General features: G+C 40.4%; 1 protein-coding gene across 1 annotated transcript; it reads left to right on the top strand.

Annotated features, from left to right (window-relative positions):
- The first annotated feature begins 1,554 nt into the window (after positions 1 to 1,554).
- LOC122055214 (UDP-glycosyltransferase 82A1-like) lies at positions 1,555 to 7,252 on the top strand. The gene is made up of 3 exons (XM_042616588.1): positions 1,555 to 1,658; positions 5,501 to 6,241; positions 6,339 to 7,252. Exons 2-3 carry the CDS (start codon positions 5,776 to 5,778, stop codon positions 7,250 to 7,252), a joined length of 1,380 nt encoding a protein of 459 aa, XP_042472522.1. The 5' UTR covers positions 1,555 to 1,658; positions 5,501 to 5,775.
- The last annotated feature ends 7,445 nt before the right edge of the window (positions 7,253 to 14,697 follow it).

The following is a 14,697-nucleotide window of genomic DNA, read 5'->3' as shown; positions in this document are numbered from 1 at the left end:
ACGTCATTATTTAATAGAAAATCCATAGGAAATTTAACATTGGGATAAACCTGATAAGATTTCTAAAGTACATAATAAAGAAATATTTTAAAATTCATGTTAGATTTGAAAAAATAAGGTCAAACACGTGTTAAAATTAGCCAATAAATTGGTTCATTGTTGCTAAAAAAAACATTGAATCAAATTAGGAACACTTGTTTTTTTAGCTGCTTTTTTATCTATTCTATTCATAAAATTAGCAGTGCTAATTTTATATATTGAGTGAACAAAACTCACCAATTAGAATAAGTCAGACCACTATCAAAGGCCATTTACTCATTAGTATCTCCCATGGTTATTACTCAACGGGAAAGATAACCTACACCTTGACCTTGCTGTTTAGTGTTGCCTGTGTCATCAATGTAGGTTTGAGGTATAATTCTGAGCTAAAAGGAGCGGCGGCTAAAGTTCAAGGACGAAGGTATTAGTTGTTAATATGTAGTTGTTGGATTTGTTAGAGTTTGATGTAATCCTATCTTGGGCTGACTTGTTCTAAAGTCAATATTGGGTTAAGGTGGTCAATTTTAGCGTGCCAGGGTAGTTTGTCAGAAATCTGAACAAGTGCTCTAGTTGATCTCGATAATGCAAACACAGTAGCCAGCAGCCAGTCGAGAGGGTTGCTTGCAAGTGTTGCTGTACTGAGGCCAAAGAGTTGGTGTTCTTGGAGAAGTGATTATGGTTTAATTTGAGAGCTTTTATGTCTTCTAGAGGAAATATATGGCAAGATCGGAGTTTTCCAAAAAGTCTCCCCAGTGCTTCAACTGAAATAGTCAAAGGAAAAAAAGAGAGTAGATACTAACTGAAAGCAATCAAACGTTTTTGGTCTATACAACCAAAACAGTTCATGTTCAGAGCACTTCGTCCATCACGTCTACCGTTAGTCAGTCAACCTCTCTCTAGATCTCGTGCAAATCCTCCATATGAGGCTTCCTGAGAAGAAAAAAAATTCCGCATCAGGGAAAAAATAATTCCTTATGATTCCTTGGTCGACAAGACTTCCCCAATAACCGATCTCCAATGGCATCTCTAACATGAACATCGCCACACACAGCTTTCGCTGTAAGAATCGTTTTTCCTTTTCGTTGACTTTGACAAAAATGAAAGACCTCGAGCTTTATTATGAAGAACCGATTCCCCACCTTTTGTTCTTCTTCCCCTTCTCGAGAGATATTATGAAGCCGGAGAAGCAGAGGACTCGAAGAGCCCCGCGCAGTAAGAGACTCTCCTTGTCTAGGCTCTTCTGTTTCAACGCCTCTCAGGTCAACGACTCCGATGCGCCGACGCGCACCCCTGACCGCGAGAGGTCGTCGTGGTCCGCCTGTTTCATGGTCGGGGAGGCGAGGAAGAGGAAGAGGAAGAGGAAGAGGAAAGAGGTTCCGGTTCACTCTCCGGCCAAACCCTCGGCCCCGTCCAGGCCGGCTCGGGCCGTCGAGGAGAGCCGGCCTAACAAGTCCGACCGCGAGAGGTCGTCATGGTCCGCCTGTTTCATGGTCGGGGAGGCGCGGAAGAGGAAAAGGAAGGGGAAAGAGGTTCCGGTTCACTCTCCGGCCAAACCCTCGGCCCCGTCCAGGCCGGCTCGGGCCGTCGAGGAGAGCCGGCCTAACAAGTCTTCCGCCAAGGTAAACCTCTCTCCCTCTCTCTCTCTCTTCTTACATCCGTCGGTTCTCGCACTTGCACGAATCATGAAGTAGTCGCTATTGTTATTATTATTCGGATGTTTTAACATGTCGGAATAAGAATATTGCTCGTCGGATGGAAGCTTCGGGCCTAGGAAAAGAATAGAACAACATCACATTAGTATTAATGGGCGAGTATTATAATATTCGCTTTTGTGTGTGAATTTCACTAACCATTTATTCATTTTATTCTTTATACTAAAAACTTATTTTCTTATTTATTGGATTTCTTTTTATAAAATATGCTCATTAACTACGTTCTCAAAGAATTAAACGTTGTTAATGTGTTTATGTTATAACACTCATTAGTATTAGTTATAAGGACATTCATATTGGTTTTAACGATCTTTCAGTCTCGACAATAAATTCTCTTTCAGTCTCGATGACAAACTTCATCTTAATCTCGACAACAGACTATCTCTTAGTATCGGTGGCAGCAGTCATCTTTGTCTTGGCAACAGACTCCCTCTCGATCTCGACAATAGACTCCTTCTCAATATCGACGACATACTCCCTCTCGTCTCAGCCATCACTGACATCATCTATATCTTAGTCTCATTCGCTAATGCCCTCTCTCAATATTGGATCTCAGCATTGTCTCTGTCTAAGAGTCTCAAATCTTAACTTTGTCTATTCTTAAAGTCACTCCACATCGACCTCACCTTTTTTGTCCTCAAGATAGGTCTAAGCCTTTTTATGAGCTTGCTGATAGTAATTGCAAATTTTACAAGAAGTGTAACATCTTGAGAATGGAGGAGCATTTATAAGGTAGTTAGATTGGTCTCCGAAATGCTCTCCTAGAAACATGTGGCCCTGGATGAACGGAGTGACAACTAACTGCTATTAGATTTGATCTTCTCACTGACTCCACAATCATGATATTTCAACTGACGTGAAGATATTCTTCGGAGAACCATATAAACACTTATTATGAAGGTAATGACAAAGGATCCCTCAATTTCTGCAAACCCTATACTAGGTTCTATCCTTCTTCTCTATCTTTATTTCTCATATATCACTTCAAGCAAACTTTAACTTGAGCATCGAAGTAGCCCCGAGATCCATCACTCGGCCAGTCTAACTCTCTTTTGAAGTGTGTTTCAGGTTCTTTCATCTCAGTCATCGACGATCTTCGGAGAAAGTAGATGTCAGCAAGTTCACGGTCACGAGCTCAAGGTCGGTCAAGCTCGGGACGCGAGCTCACAGCCAACCAAGCTCAAGGCTGTGAGCTCACGATCGGCCAAGTTCACAACCACGAGCTTAGGGTTGGCCAAGCTCGTGGCCACAAGCTTAGGGGCGGGCCAAGCTTGCGGCCACAAGCTCACAGCGGGCCAAGCTAGCGGTCACAAGGTCTCACCATGTTAAAAATGAGAGGAGAGAGAACGGAGAAGATTATATCGAGATTGAGGAGGAGAGGATGCTGGAGACGTTGGAGATCAGAGAAGGTGCCGAAGATTGAAGAGGTCGCGGATGCTGGAGATATCACCAGAGAGATCGACTAATTTTGATCTCGAATTCAGCGATGGAAGTTTATTCCGTCGCTATATTAGAGATAAAATTTAAATTCCGTCTATATATAATATAGAGACAGATATTTGTTCTCGTCGTTATATTTAAATATTAGAGTGCTAAATAGCAACGGATATATAGATTTGTTTATAATTAGCGAGGGAATATATATTTCATCACTAATTAATGAAGAAATTTAATTTTTATCACTAATAATTTCATATTAACTATGTTTTTATATTAATAACTATCATTTTAGTGAGATATTTCAATTCCGCCTCTATTAAGAGATGGAACTTTAGGTCTATCTCTATATTAGAGATGGAATTGAGACAGAAATATATTTTCATCTCTAATTCTTTCACTAAATTCAATTTTTTTTAGTGATATTTTGGCTGACATGAAGATACTCTTCGGACAACCATATAAACACTCACGAAGGTAATGACAAGGGATTCCCCAATTTATGAAAGCCCTAGACTGTGTTCTACCCTTCTTCTTTATCTTTTTCTTCTTGCATGTCACCTCAAGCAACCCTAACTTGAGCATCAAAATGCTCCCGAGATTTGTCACCTAGCTGGTCTAACTCTCTTTTGGAGTGTGTTTTAAGCTTTTCCATCTCAGTCATCAACGGTTAACATATCTATTTTATTAACGCATACTCATATTCATTTTAACATTAACCCTTTTTTTATTTGTGGAGCCCACCATTTACTCATTCATCTTTATTTTTATATCCAAAATTTATATTATTTTTTTTAAATAAAATCCTCATTAACAACATTCAAATAATTATAGCAAAAAGTGATTATGCTCACCTCAGGTGTCCCTCACAGCTCGTCCCTAGATTATGTGAAGAGAGATAAATCATGAGTCAACTTATGCCTCGACAAGCAAATGACTAAGGGGCGGGAGGACTTTTTTCCCCATGGACATCTATCCATCGGAAATTGATCCATGCTTATTAACATCGTTTTAATAATTAAACGTTGTTAATGTGTGTGTTACAAGACCCATCCACATTGATTGTAATATCATTCGGGTGTTGTAACATCCACACTTTATACCAATGTGGATGCCCTAATATTATTTAAGTATTATAATACTCATACATTAATACCAATATGGATGTTCTAACACCACATATTAATAGTGTTCAATTATTTGAACGTGGTTAATGAGCATATTTTATAAAAAAAGATCTAAAAAATAAAAAAATAAATTTTGGATATAAAGAATAAAGATAAATGAATAGATAGTGGGATCCATAAATAATGAAGATTAATACTAAAATATATGTAAATATATATGTTAATAAAAAAGAGATGTTAATTTAATGGGTGTATGATATATATTAACGTCAAACAAACGAGGATGCTCTAATAGTGATTGTGTGTTTTTACTAATTATTGATATACTTAACCCTTATTTTCAACTAAAAATGAATTAATATTTTTCAATTGTTTAAATACTATTTTACTGTGAAAACATAATTCTTAACTCATTTTATATGTTCAATATGAAGTTATATACTCTATTATCGTGTTTCCACAGCAGCGAGGCATAGAGGATAATAACAACAATGACAAGAATAAAGCGGCATCATCGAGTAGGGTAGCTTCAAAGTTCGATGAGAATCTTAACATTGGGCAACAAAATCTCGAATTGCAAACTAAAAGAAGACATTATAGCAACGTAGCACAAGCTTCATTTGTTCAAAGTTTGTATCCAATTCCAACTAGGCTCAAGGACAATGAGCCAAGGCCATATAAGATTCTGAGTCAGTCGCGGAAGCTTGGACCGATGAAGCTTGGATCATCGGTCGGAGTTGGCATCTTGACCATCACTTTGGCTATTTTGGTATTTGTAGGGCGCGGAAGTGCCATAATTTGCCTTTGCTCATGTTTATATATATCACTAGTAGTGAAAGCCTCACAACCAAATGATGAAGAAAAAATTGTACCAGAGAAAATTGATATAGACTCAGCTGAATATAAAAAGAAAGTAATGTTAGAAGGTTTTCTCGAGAGGAATGGTGGAAGGCCAAAAAGATGATATGTTTTTATTTTATTTTATCTTAATTTTCATATGCTTGTTTAGAGTTAGTCGTTTACTTGTTTGGTTGAAAAGATAAGTTAATAATTTGTAAATTTAAAAATAAAATTAGTGATGAATGAGAAAGAAAACAATATTAAATAAACGGGATGGCAGCTTTGTGGCATTAAATAGCAGGAATATTTCTTATAGCATTAATGACTATTTGTTTTTGGTTTCAGAATCCAAACGTGGCAGCTTTGTGGTATTAAATAGCACATTAAATGAACACTCAGTAGGAGGGAAGAAACGTAAAGAATATTATTTGAATAATGTCCCCTTTTTAAAAGAAAAATGAAAAAAAAAAAAAAAAGTAAAATCGTGTGTTAATCTATATTTGATATCTTTTATCCACTAGTGAAAATAGGAAATTAATTGAAAAATTGGAATAATAATTTGGGTGAAATCGTCGACAATGTCTACTATAAATGGAAGGGAGGAACTTTAATTTGTTGCCATGGCGAGGTCGCGATTCATTCTCGTTCCCTTCCCGGCTCAGGGCCATGTCACTGCTATGCTGCGCCTCGGCCGCCTTCTCAATGCGAGCGGCTTCGACGTCACCATGGCCACGCCCGACTTCATCCACCGCCGCCTCGCCGGCAGCGCAGACGCCGGCGATGTTCGCCACGCGTGCCTTCCGAGCGGGCTGCCAGAGGCGGACCACACGGCGGAGGACTCCACCGCCATCGTCCGGGCTATGGAGTGCCACATGCCTCCTCACCTCGAGCGCCTGTTGCTGGCGGACGGCGATGGCGCGGTGGCGTGCGTGGTGGTGGACCTGGCGGCCTCGTGGGCGATTCCGGTGGCGAAGCGGTGCGGCGTGCCGGTGGTCGCCGGGTTCTGGCCAGCGATGCTCGCCTCTTACCGAGCCATTGCCGCCATCCCCGAGCTAATTCGAAGAGGTTTCATCTCCGAGCAAGACGGTAAAAACTAAAATCAACACCAGATTAAATAAAATTTTAAATTTCAATCATCAAAAATTACAGAGTCTCAAAATATTTTCAAATTTTCCCTCGAAAGGTAGTTTTCTGCGGCATCAATCGCAGAGCAAACGAGAGTTGGAAACAGAGGAGTTAGAAATATTGGCAGTCGAAGCAAAGCTGAGCCTAGAAGATCTGCCATGGCTGGCGGGCGACTCCGCCGTTCAGAATCTACGATTCAAATTCTGGCTTCAAGTAGTTGATCGAGCCAAGTCTCTCCAATTCGTCTTAGTCAACACCTTCCCCGGCGAAGCCGGCGGTGGCGGACACCTCCTCTCGCCGGAGCACAGATCCCCTCGGGCTCTGCCCATTGGCCCACTAATGGCCCACGAGAGGGTACCCAGGCCCAACCTGTGGGAGGAAGACGAGAGCTGCCTTGCCTGGCTCAAGAACCAACCGCCCGGCTCCGTCGTGTACGTCTCCTTCGGCAGCTGGGTGGCGCCGCTCTCGCCGGCGACCATCTCTGAGTTCGCATTGGGGCTGGAGGCAGCCGGCGCTCCGTTCCTGTGGGCGCTGCGGGACGACGCACGGTGGCGGGCTGGGCTTCCTGCGGGCTTCGCCGGACGAGGCGGCAGGCTGGTGGTGGACTGGGCCCCGCAGGAGGCGGTGCTGGCGAGCCCGGCGGTGGGATGCTTCCTGACGCACTGCGGGTGGCTGTCGGCGGTGGAGGCGGCGCTCCACGGGAAGCGGATGCTGTGCTACCCCATCGCCGGCGACCATTTCGTGAACGCCGCACAAATTGCGGGGGTCTGGGGCGCCGGAATCCGACTGGAGGAAGGGTGCGGATGCGGGGACGTAGCGGAGGGAATCCGGCGGGTGATGGGAGGGAAGGAAGGGGAGAAGGTGCAAAAGGGAGTGGAAGAGTTGAGGAGGAAAGTGGTGGAGGAGAAAGGTAGCGCCGAGGCCATGGCCAATCTCCAATCTTTTCTCGACGCTAGCAAATTAAACGAATAAATGAGATTGCAACTTTGCTCGCGAGGCACATGAATAACAAATTAGAACTCAGAACTACTTACTAATCAGTATAGGAGTTCTCAACTAGCAGACAACAAGCGACAGAGGAACCCTTCAAATCCTCATAGGTACTTCCGCCGGCCGCCGCGGCTGCGTCCTCTTATTCGTCTCCCTGCCTTCATAAAGTCAATACTACTATGAAATTAGCACATATATATGGGGTCGGGTGGTCCAGCCGATTGAGGAAGTCCCAATCTATATAAGGGTCATCCAAAGCAAGCATGCTTGGTCACTCACGGCTAGATCACATGTTTAAGCCAAGTGATCTAGCCGATCAGACCTATGGTCCGATCGGATATGTTGGATATATGGTTTGACTGGACTCTTGAGCCGAGTGAGGAGGCTGAGTGGAGGTCGACTCTTCGAGAAGATCATCATCCCTTAGCCGACTGACCCCATCCGCGAAAAAGATGTCTGATCGGACGACAAAGGGGACTCGGTCAGCCTATCCTCTAAGCATATAAATGACTCATTAACTCAATGGTTTAATATTCCTTTTTGACGTTTTGTGTCATTTGTGCGAGGAAATTTCTACCCTACAAAACACAAAAACGATGGACCTATTTTTGAAAAGTTGTCATAGTCTAAGAAGGGTCTGTCATTTTTTAGAAACATATTGATATTCGTTCACAAAGGTGCATCAACACTACTATATAAGGGGTCTCTATCTACAAATGCAAATATGTTATATTACACAACGCAACACTACACAACCATACTCACTCATAGCCACTATTCATTGTTTTGTTCCTTGTATTCTTTTCTCTCTGAATCAATCATTGACTTGAGCGTCAGAGTGTTTATACTAGGGATCCCTCCCTGGCACGGTTGTTGACGTTTTATTTCCCACTTGTTCTTTTTTGACATGCAATAGTGCTCGGTGTTGTTTTCTTTCAATTCAGAGTCTTTTTTCAAATAACAGTGGAGCTACTTACCTAATACATTCTCTTTTTCGATTTCAGACAAGATCAAACTTTATTTTTTGGATAAAAAATATGCATCGATAAAAAATTTGATGCATAACTTAACTATGCGAATGGAAGCACATAGATAAGCCTAGGAGCATATTCTCAAATTTCCAGACATATAAAGAATGAGGGTTAGTTTTGACAAATTAATATATAATATTTTTTAAATAGACGATTGACCTAAAATCATTAAATTGATGAACATGTTCACTATGAGTACTTTTGATTTATCCTGATAATCAATAGAAAATTTTTATAGGATTAGATTGATCATCTTAGAATTAAGCTGCATAAGTTAAATACTTAGTGTTAATTAAAAAAAATAGAAATATGTTGAAAAAAAGTCCCGGTATATGCAATGGTAAGTGAGGAGATGAGACAGGCTACATTAGAGTTTGAACCATTTATGGGTCATTCGTGACCCATACCTATTTTCCAATTTGCAGCATTGATAGCCTTTTGTTAGGGTGATTTCTCGCTGAGTGTTGAATAAAACTTAAAAATAAAAAACAAAAAAAATCAAATTCACGTTCTATAAATCTTTTCCATAGGCAAAGCGGAGAGATTTTGGAGAATAAATAAAGGCTATTCGGTCATAGTAAGTTATTTTCTTAATTGTATGTTTTGATAGTTTATTAAAAAGTAAAAGTATAGCTTTCCGACTAAAAATTTATGATACTGTACGAAGTATTAAAGGATGCACTAATTTATTTGTTCTTCCTATTTTATCCCTCCTAATATTTTTCTTCCTCCTCTCTCCTCCGTCTCTCTCGCTCCACTTGTAAAAAATAAATATCTCTCTTCTCTCTCTCTCTCATCTATTAATTTACTCAACGAAAATTTATTATCTCTCTCTCCACTTGTAAAAATTAAATATCACTCCTCTATCATTCATCTATCAATTTATTGAACGAAAATTTATTTTTTCAAAATATCATAAAATATCAAAAATAATAATGAATGACATATTTAAATTTCTTACAATATAAAAAATCCATAAGACCTGAAATGCATTGAATCGGAACTCTCTACGTCAATCAGTGAGTTTCAGTTGAAATTCACTAATTGTTATAAAGAACTTCGACTACACACATTTAAGTTCTATAAATTTTTGAAGTTGTAAGGAGTTTAAACATATCATTCATTGTTTATTTCGATTTCTCTAAACATATTAAAATGTTATTGAAAAAATCAATTGAAATTCCACATTAGATCTGATATGAACTTATATCAGGCCCAACGTGGGATTTCAGCTAATTTCAATTGAAATATACTAATTGGCTTAGAAAGCTCTGATTGTATCTGATACGGTGCATGATTGTGGAGGCAGTAAGATGATGTGGTTAGAGGTCAAAACCACAGAATGGTCAGGAGTTAAGCTTACGTGGAGGTCAGAAGTTTAGCCCACGTGGAGGTTAGAAGTCCAAGCCCCCGTGGAGGTCAGAAGTCAAGCTTATGTGAAGGTCAGAAGTTTAGCCCCCGTGGAGGTCAGAAGTCAAGCTTACGTGGATGTCAGAAGTCAAGTTTGCGTAGCCATGGCCAAAGTCTCAGCTGACGGGGCAGTCAAAGGAGAGGACTACAAGTGGGATAAGATCTAACCCCAATAACAATCAAGAACTGGGCTCACAGGCCAGGTACAGCGAAGGACTGAGCCTACGGGCCTGGTAAAGGCTAGGAAAGGAAGGCCTCTGGCGTAATACAGACCTGACGTACAGGTCGGAACGTCAAGCTATGGATAACAGTAGATAGAAGCAAGTCGAATACAGACATGCCGTACAGGTCGGAACGACAAGCCATGGATAACAGTAGATAGGAGCAGGTCGGAATACAGACCTGACGTACAGGTCGGGGCATGCGAGCCATGGATAACAATAGATAAAAGTAGGTCGGAATACAGACCTGGCGTATAAGTTGTAACGTACAAGCATGGATAACATGAGATAGGAGCAGGTCGGAATACGGACTTGGCGTACAGGTCGGGACATATGAGTCATGGATAACAGCAGACGAAGCAAGTCGAAATACAGGTCTAGCGTATAGGTCGGGATGTAAGAACCATGGATAACAGTAGACAGAAGTAAGTCGGAATGCAGATCTGGCGTGCAGGTCGGAACGTATAAGTTATGGATAACAGTAGATAGAAGCAGGTCGGAATATAGACCTGGCGTACAGGTCGGGACGTGCAAACCATGGATAACACAGGACCGAAGCAGGTCGGAATACAGACCTGGCGTACAGGTCGGGACGTACAAGCCATGGATAACAGTAGACAGAAGCAGGTCGGAACGTATAAGCCATGGATAACCGAGGACCGAAGCAGGTCGGAATACAGACCTGACGTACAGGTCGGGATGTACAAGCCATGGATAACGGTAGACAGAAGCAGGTCAGAATACAGACCTGGCGTACAGGTCGGAATGTACGAACCATGGATAATAATAGACAGAAGTAGGTCGGAATGCAGATCTGGCGTGCAGGTCGGAACATACAAGCTATGGATAACAGTAGATAGAAGCAGGTCGGAATACGGACCTGGCGTATAGGTCGGGACGTACAAACCATGGATAACAGAGGACCGAAATAGGTCGAAATACAAACATGGCGTACAGGTCGGGACGTACAAGCCATGGATAAAAGTAGACAGAAGCAGGTCGGAATATATAAGCCATGGATAACCAAGGGCCGAAGCAGGTCGGAAAACATACCTGGCATACAGGTCGGGACGTACACGCCATGGATAACGGTAGACAGAAGCAGGTTGGAATACAGACCTGGCGCACAGGTCGGGACGTACAAGCCATGGATAACGGTAGACAAAAGCAGGTCAGAATACAGATCTGGCGTACAGGTCGGGACGTACAAGCCATGGATAATAGTAGACAAAAGCAGATCAGAATACAAACCTGGCGTACAGGTCGGAATGTACAAGCCATGGATAACTGAGGATAGAAGCACGTCGATATACAGACCTGGTGTACAGGTCGGGATGTACAAACCATGGATTATGAAGGAAAGAAGCAGGTCGGTTTACAGACCTAGCTTACAAGTTTGGACTTATATCTTCACGGCATGGGATAAAGGGATCGAAGAGCACAGGTTGGAACTCAAGATTAGTGGAAGCAGACCGATGCACACAGGTCAGGATTTATAGTCTTATGGCTCAGGATACGTAGATCGATAAAATATACAGGCCGGGATGTACAAACCATGAATTATGAAGGATAGAAGCAGGTCGGTTTACAGACCTGGCTTACATGTTTGGACTTATATCTTCACGGCATGGGATAAAGGGATCGAAGAGCACAGGTCGGAACTCAAGATTAGTGGAAGCAGACCGATGCACACAGGTCAGGATTTATAGCCTTATGACTCAGGATACGTAGATCGATAAAATGTACAGGTCGAGATGTGCTAGCCAAGGATACAGGTCAAGATTTATATCCTCATGGTCCGAGATAAACAAAGTTAGAGGCAGACATACAGGTCGGCACAAACGAAGTCAGACGTACAGCTTGGAAGTAGGTATGAACATAACCAAACTAGGGTATACAGGGCGTGACACGTAATAGACAAGACCGGTAAGGGTTGACAATAGGAGATGCATAGGACAAGGTTCAAAGCACAGGTCTGGAGGTGATGTCAGATCGGGGTTAGCAAGATATCAGAACGAGGTTAACAAGTGTAAAGGTCTAGCTTAGCAATCACGAGTGGAGGATGTCAGACACTACAGGACAAGCAAGCAAGGGAATTATAACGGTTTGTCAGAGATTAATCAGTGTGTAAGGGAATATGCTAACAGTCGGGGCTCATTACCCCTTTGATTCTGTCGTCGGCCTATGAGGAGGTGTCGCTTGTCATTCACCGTCAGACAAAGCCAGACAACCGACATTCCCTGACACCCGCCAGACCCCAAAAACATCCGTTGCAGTATAAAAAGGGATGCTTTGTCCCTTATGCAGGTACGCTCACTCGTCATTTCTTACTCGTCTTTACTTTTCGTCCTTTCTTTGTGTTTCTAGGGAAAAAGTACCTGACTTGAGCATCGGAGGGCCTGATCCGGGGACTTTTTCCCTGGTTTCTGGTCTCTAATGACTCGTGGGCTCGTCTGAGTGTGCGCAGAGCCTTAGCGTCATCATCCCAGTCATCACCCTTTGTCATCCGCCCGTGTGAACCCTTCCGGAGATTGCCAGGTAGATTGGACGTCGCAGCGACTTTCCGTCAACTTCCAGTACATCGAGGCCCGCCTTCATCCGACTTAGCTTCCAGACGGGATCAATATCCATTTTAGGTCATGTGGATTTATGAGATTGTAAGAAGTCCAAATATGTACTCAATTGTTTATTTTGACTTCTCCAAAGATATTAATATATTATTAAAAAATCAGTTGAAATCCCACATTGGATTGGAGAAGCCAAAATAAATAATGACGGATATATTTGAATTTCTTACCATCTCAGAAATCCACAGGACTTGACATGAGTGTAATCGGAGCTCCCGATTTTGGTTAAAATCCATTAATTGACCTAGAGAGTTACGATTTCATATATTTCAGGTCCTATAATTTTTTGAGGTTGCAAGGAGTTGAAATATGTCATCTATTCTTTATTTTAACTTCTCTGATTCAACATGAGATTTTAGTCAATTCTTTCAATAGAATTTTTAACACACCCTGAGAAGCTAAAATAAATGACATATTTGGATTCCTTGTAACCTCAAAAAATCATAAGACCTAGAATGAGTGCAATAAAAGTTCCCTACGTCAATTAATATATGTCAACCGAAATCGACTAAAATCCCACGTTGAGTCTGATATGAGTTCATATAAAGTCCAATGTGAGATTTCGGTCAATTCTTTCAATAATATTTCAACAATGCCGAAAATAAATAATGGATAGCATATTTGAATTCTTTGTAATTAACCTCATAAATCTATATTTTAGCCCATTATTTCAATAATATTTTAACATATTCGGAAAAATAGTAATAAACAATAAAGGCATATTTGGATTCCTTGCAGATTTAAAAATACATAGGACCTGAAATGGATGTAAAATTTGGACTTCTTCCAACCTCAAAAATCCACAGAACTTGAAATGTATATAATCGAAATCTCTAAATTAATTAGTGGATTTTGATTAAACTCGGCTGAAATCCCATGTTGGACTTGATATGAGTTCATATCATACTCAACGTGGGTCTGATATGAGTTCATATCAAGCTCATGTGGGATTTCAACCGATTTTTCAATGACACGTAACACTTCCGAAAAAGTTGAAATAAAAATAAATAATATATTTAAACTACTTGCAACTTCAGAAATCTACATAATTGGAAATGAGTATAATTGATGTAAAGTCAATCAGTGAGTTTCGATCGAAATCCACTGATAGATCTAAAGACATCTGATTACATTTATTTTTAAGTTATGTGAATTTCTCAAGTTATAATGAGTTTAAATATTCTATCTATTATTATTTTAAAATTTTCTTGGAGGTGATATTTTAAAAAAATAAATTTGAGTCGAATAAACGGAGCGAGGGGAGAAAATTTTATTTTCCATGAGTGGATAGAGAGGGAGGGAGTCAGAGAGAGGAAGGGAGAAAGAGGTGTAAGTTACATATGATTGGTAAGAGAGATACAATTACCAAATGCAGTTTTTATCAATTTAAAAAGTTGAGTGGGCTCGTTGATAAATTGTCGTATTTTCTTTATATCGATATGATACCGATGATAAAGGATGCGTAGGATGTGCTTTTGCCATATGCATGCACGCTTCAGAAAAAAAAAAGAAGATTTTTCCAATGAAAACTAGTTTGAGAAAGTGTCCTTTATTTTCTTTATCATTAAAAAGGACACGATTGGAAAAAAGATTAAAAGGATGCTTATATTATTTATTTTTAAAATGCTTACTTTCAATAGCTTGGTAACAATTTTAGATAAAACTATCATAACTTATTCAAATGGATCTATTTTAATATTATCAAAACTATTTAAATATTGACTACGACTATTTAAATTTGATTAAAAATGCTACAATGTGCATTAATTCTAATAAAAAAAAACTAATATTAGAACAATTTTAATTAAGTAATTGCAATGAGCATGAAGAATGCATGACATGTTGAGTGCATCACCTATTGTGGAAGCCATCTATGTCAATAATATTACAACTCCCACTAGGCGATCGAATCAGGAAATATTGTCAATCTTCAAAATTAGTTACTTATATAAAGTATGACATTTTAAAAAATAATTACTACACCCAAACAATTTTGGCTAGTGGAAAATGCTTTGTAAGTCACACTAATTTCGTGGCTAGAACACCATAAAACCCTACAACAAGACAGAAATTAAGAGATACCATCGGAGGAAACAGTATAAGTATAACCAACCCTTGATTATCAAAATTTCCATTTA

The sequence above is a fragment of the Zingiber officinale genome, chromosome 3B (genome assembly GCF_018446385.1).
Source record: "Zingiber officinale cultivar Zhangliang chromosome 3B, Zo_v1.1, whole genome shotgun sequence".
Lineage (NCBI taxonomy): Eukaryota > Viridiplantae > Streptophyta > Magnoliopsida > Zingiberales > Zingiberaceae > Zingiber > Zingiber officinale.
This window is presented reverse-complemented; position numbering and strand designations above follow the sequence as displayed.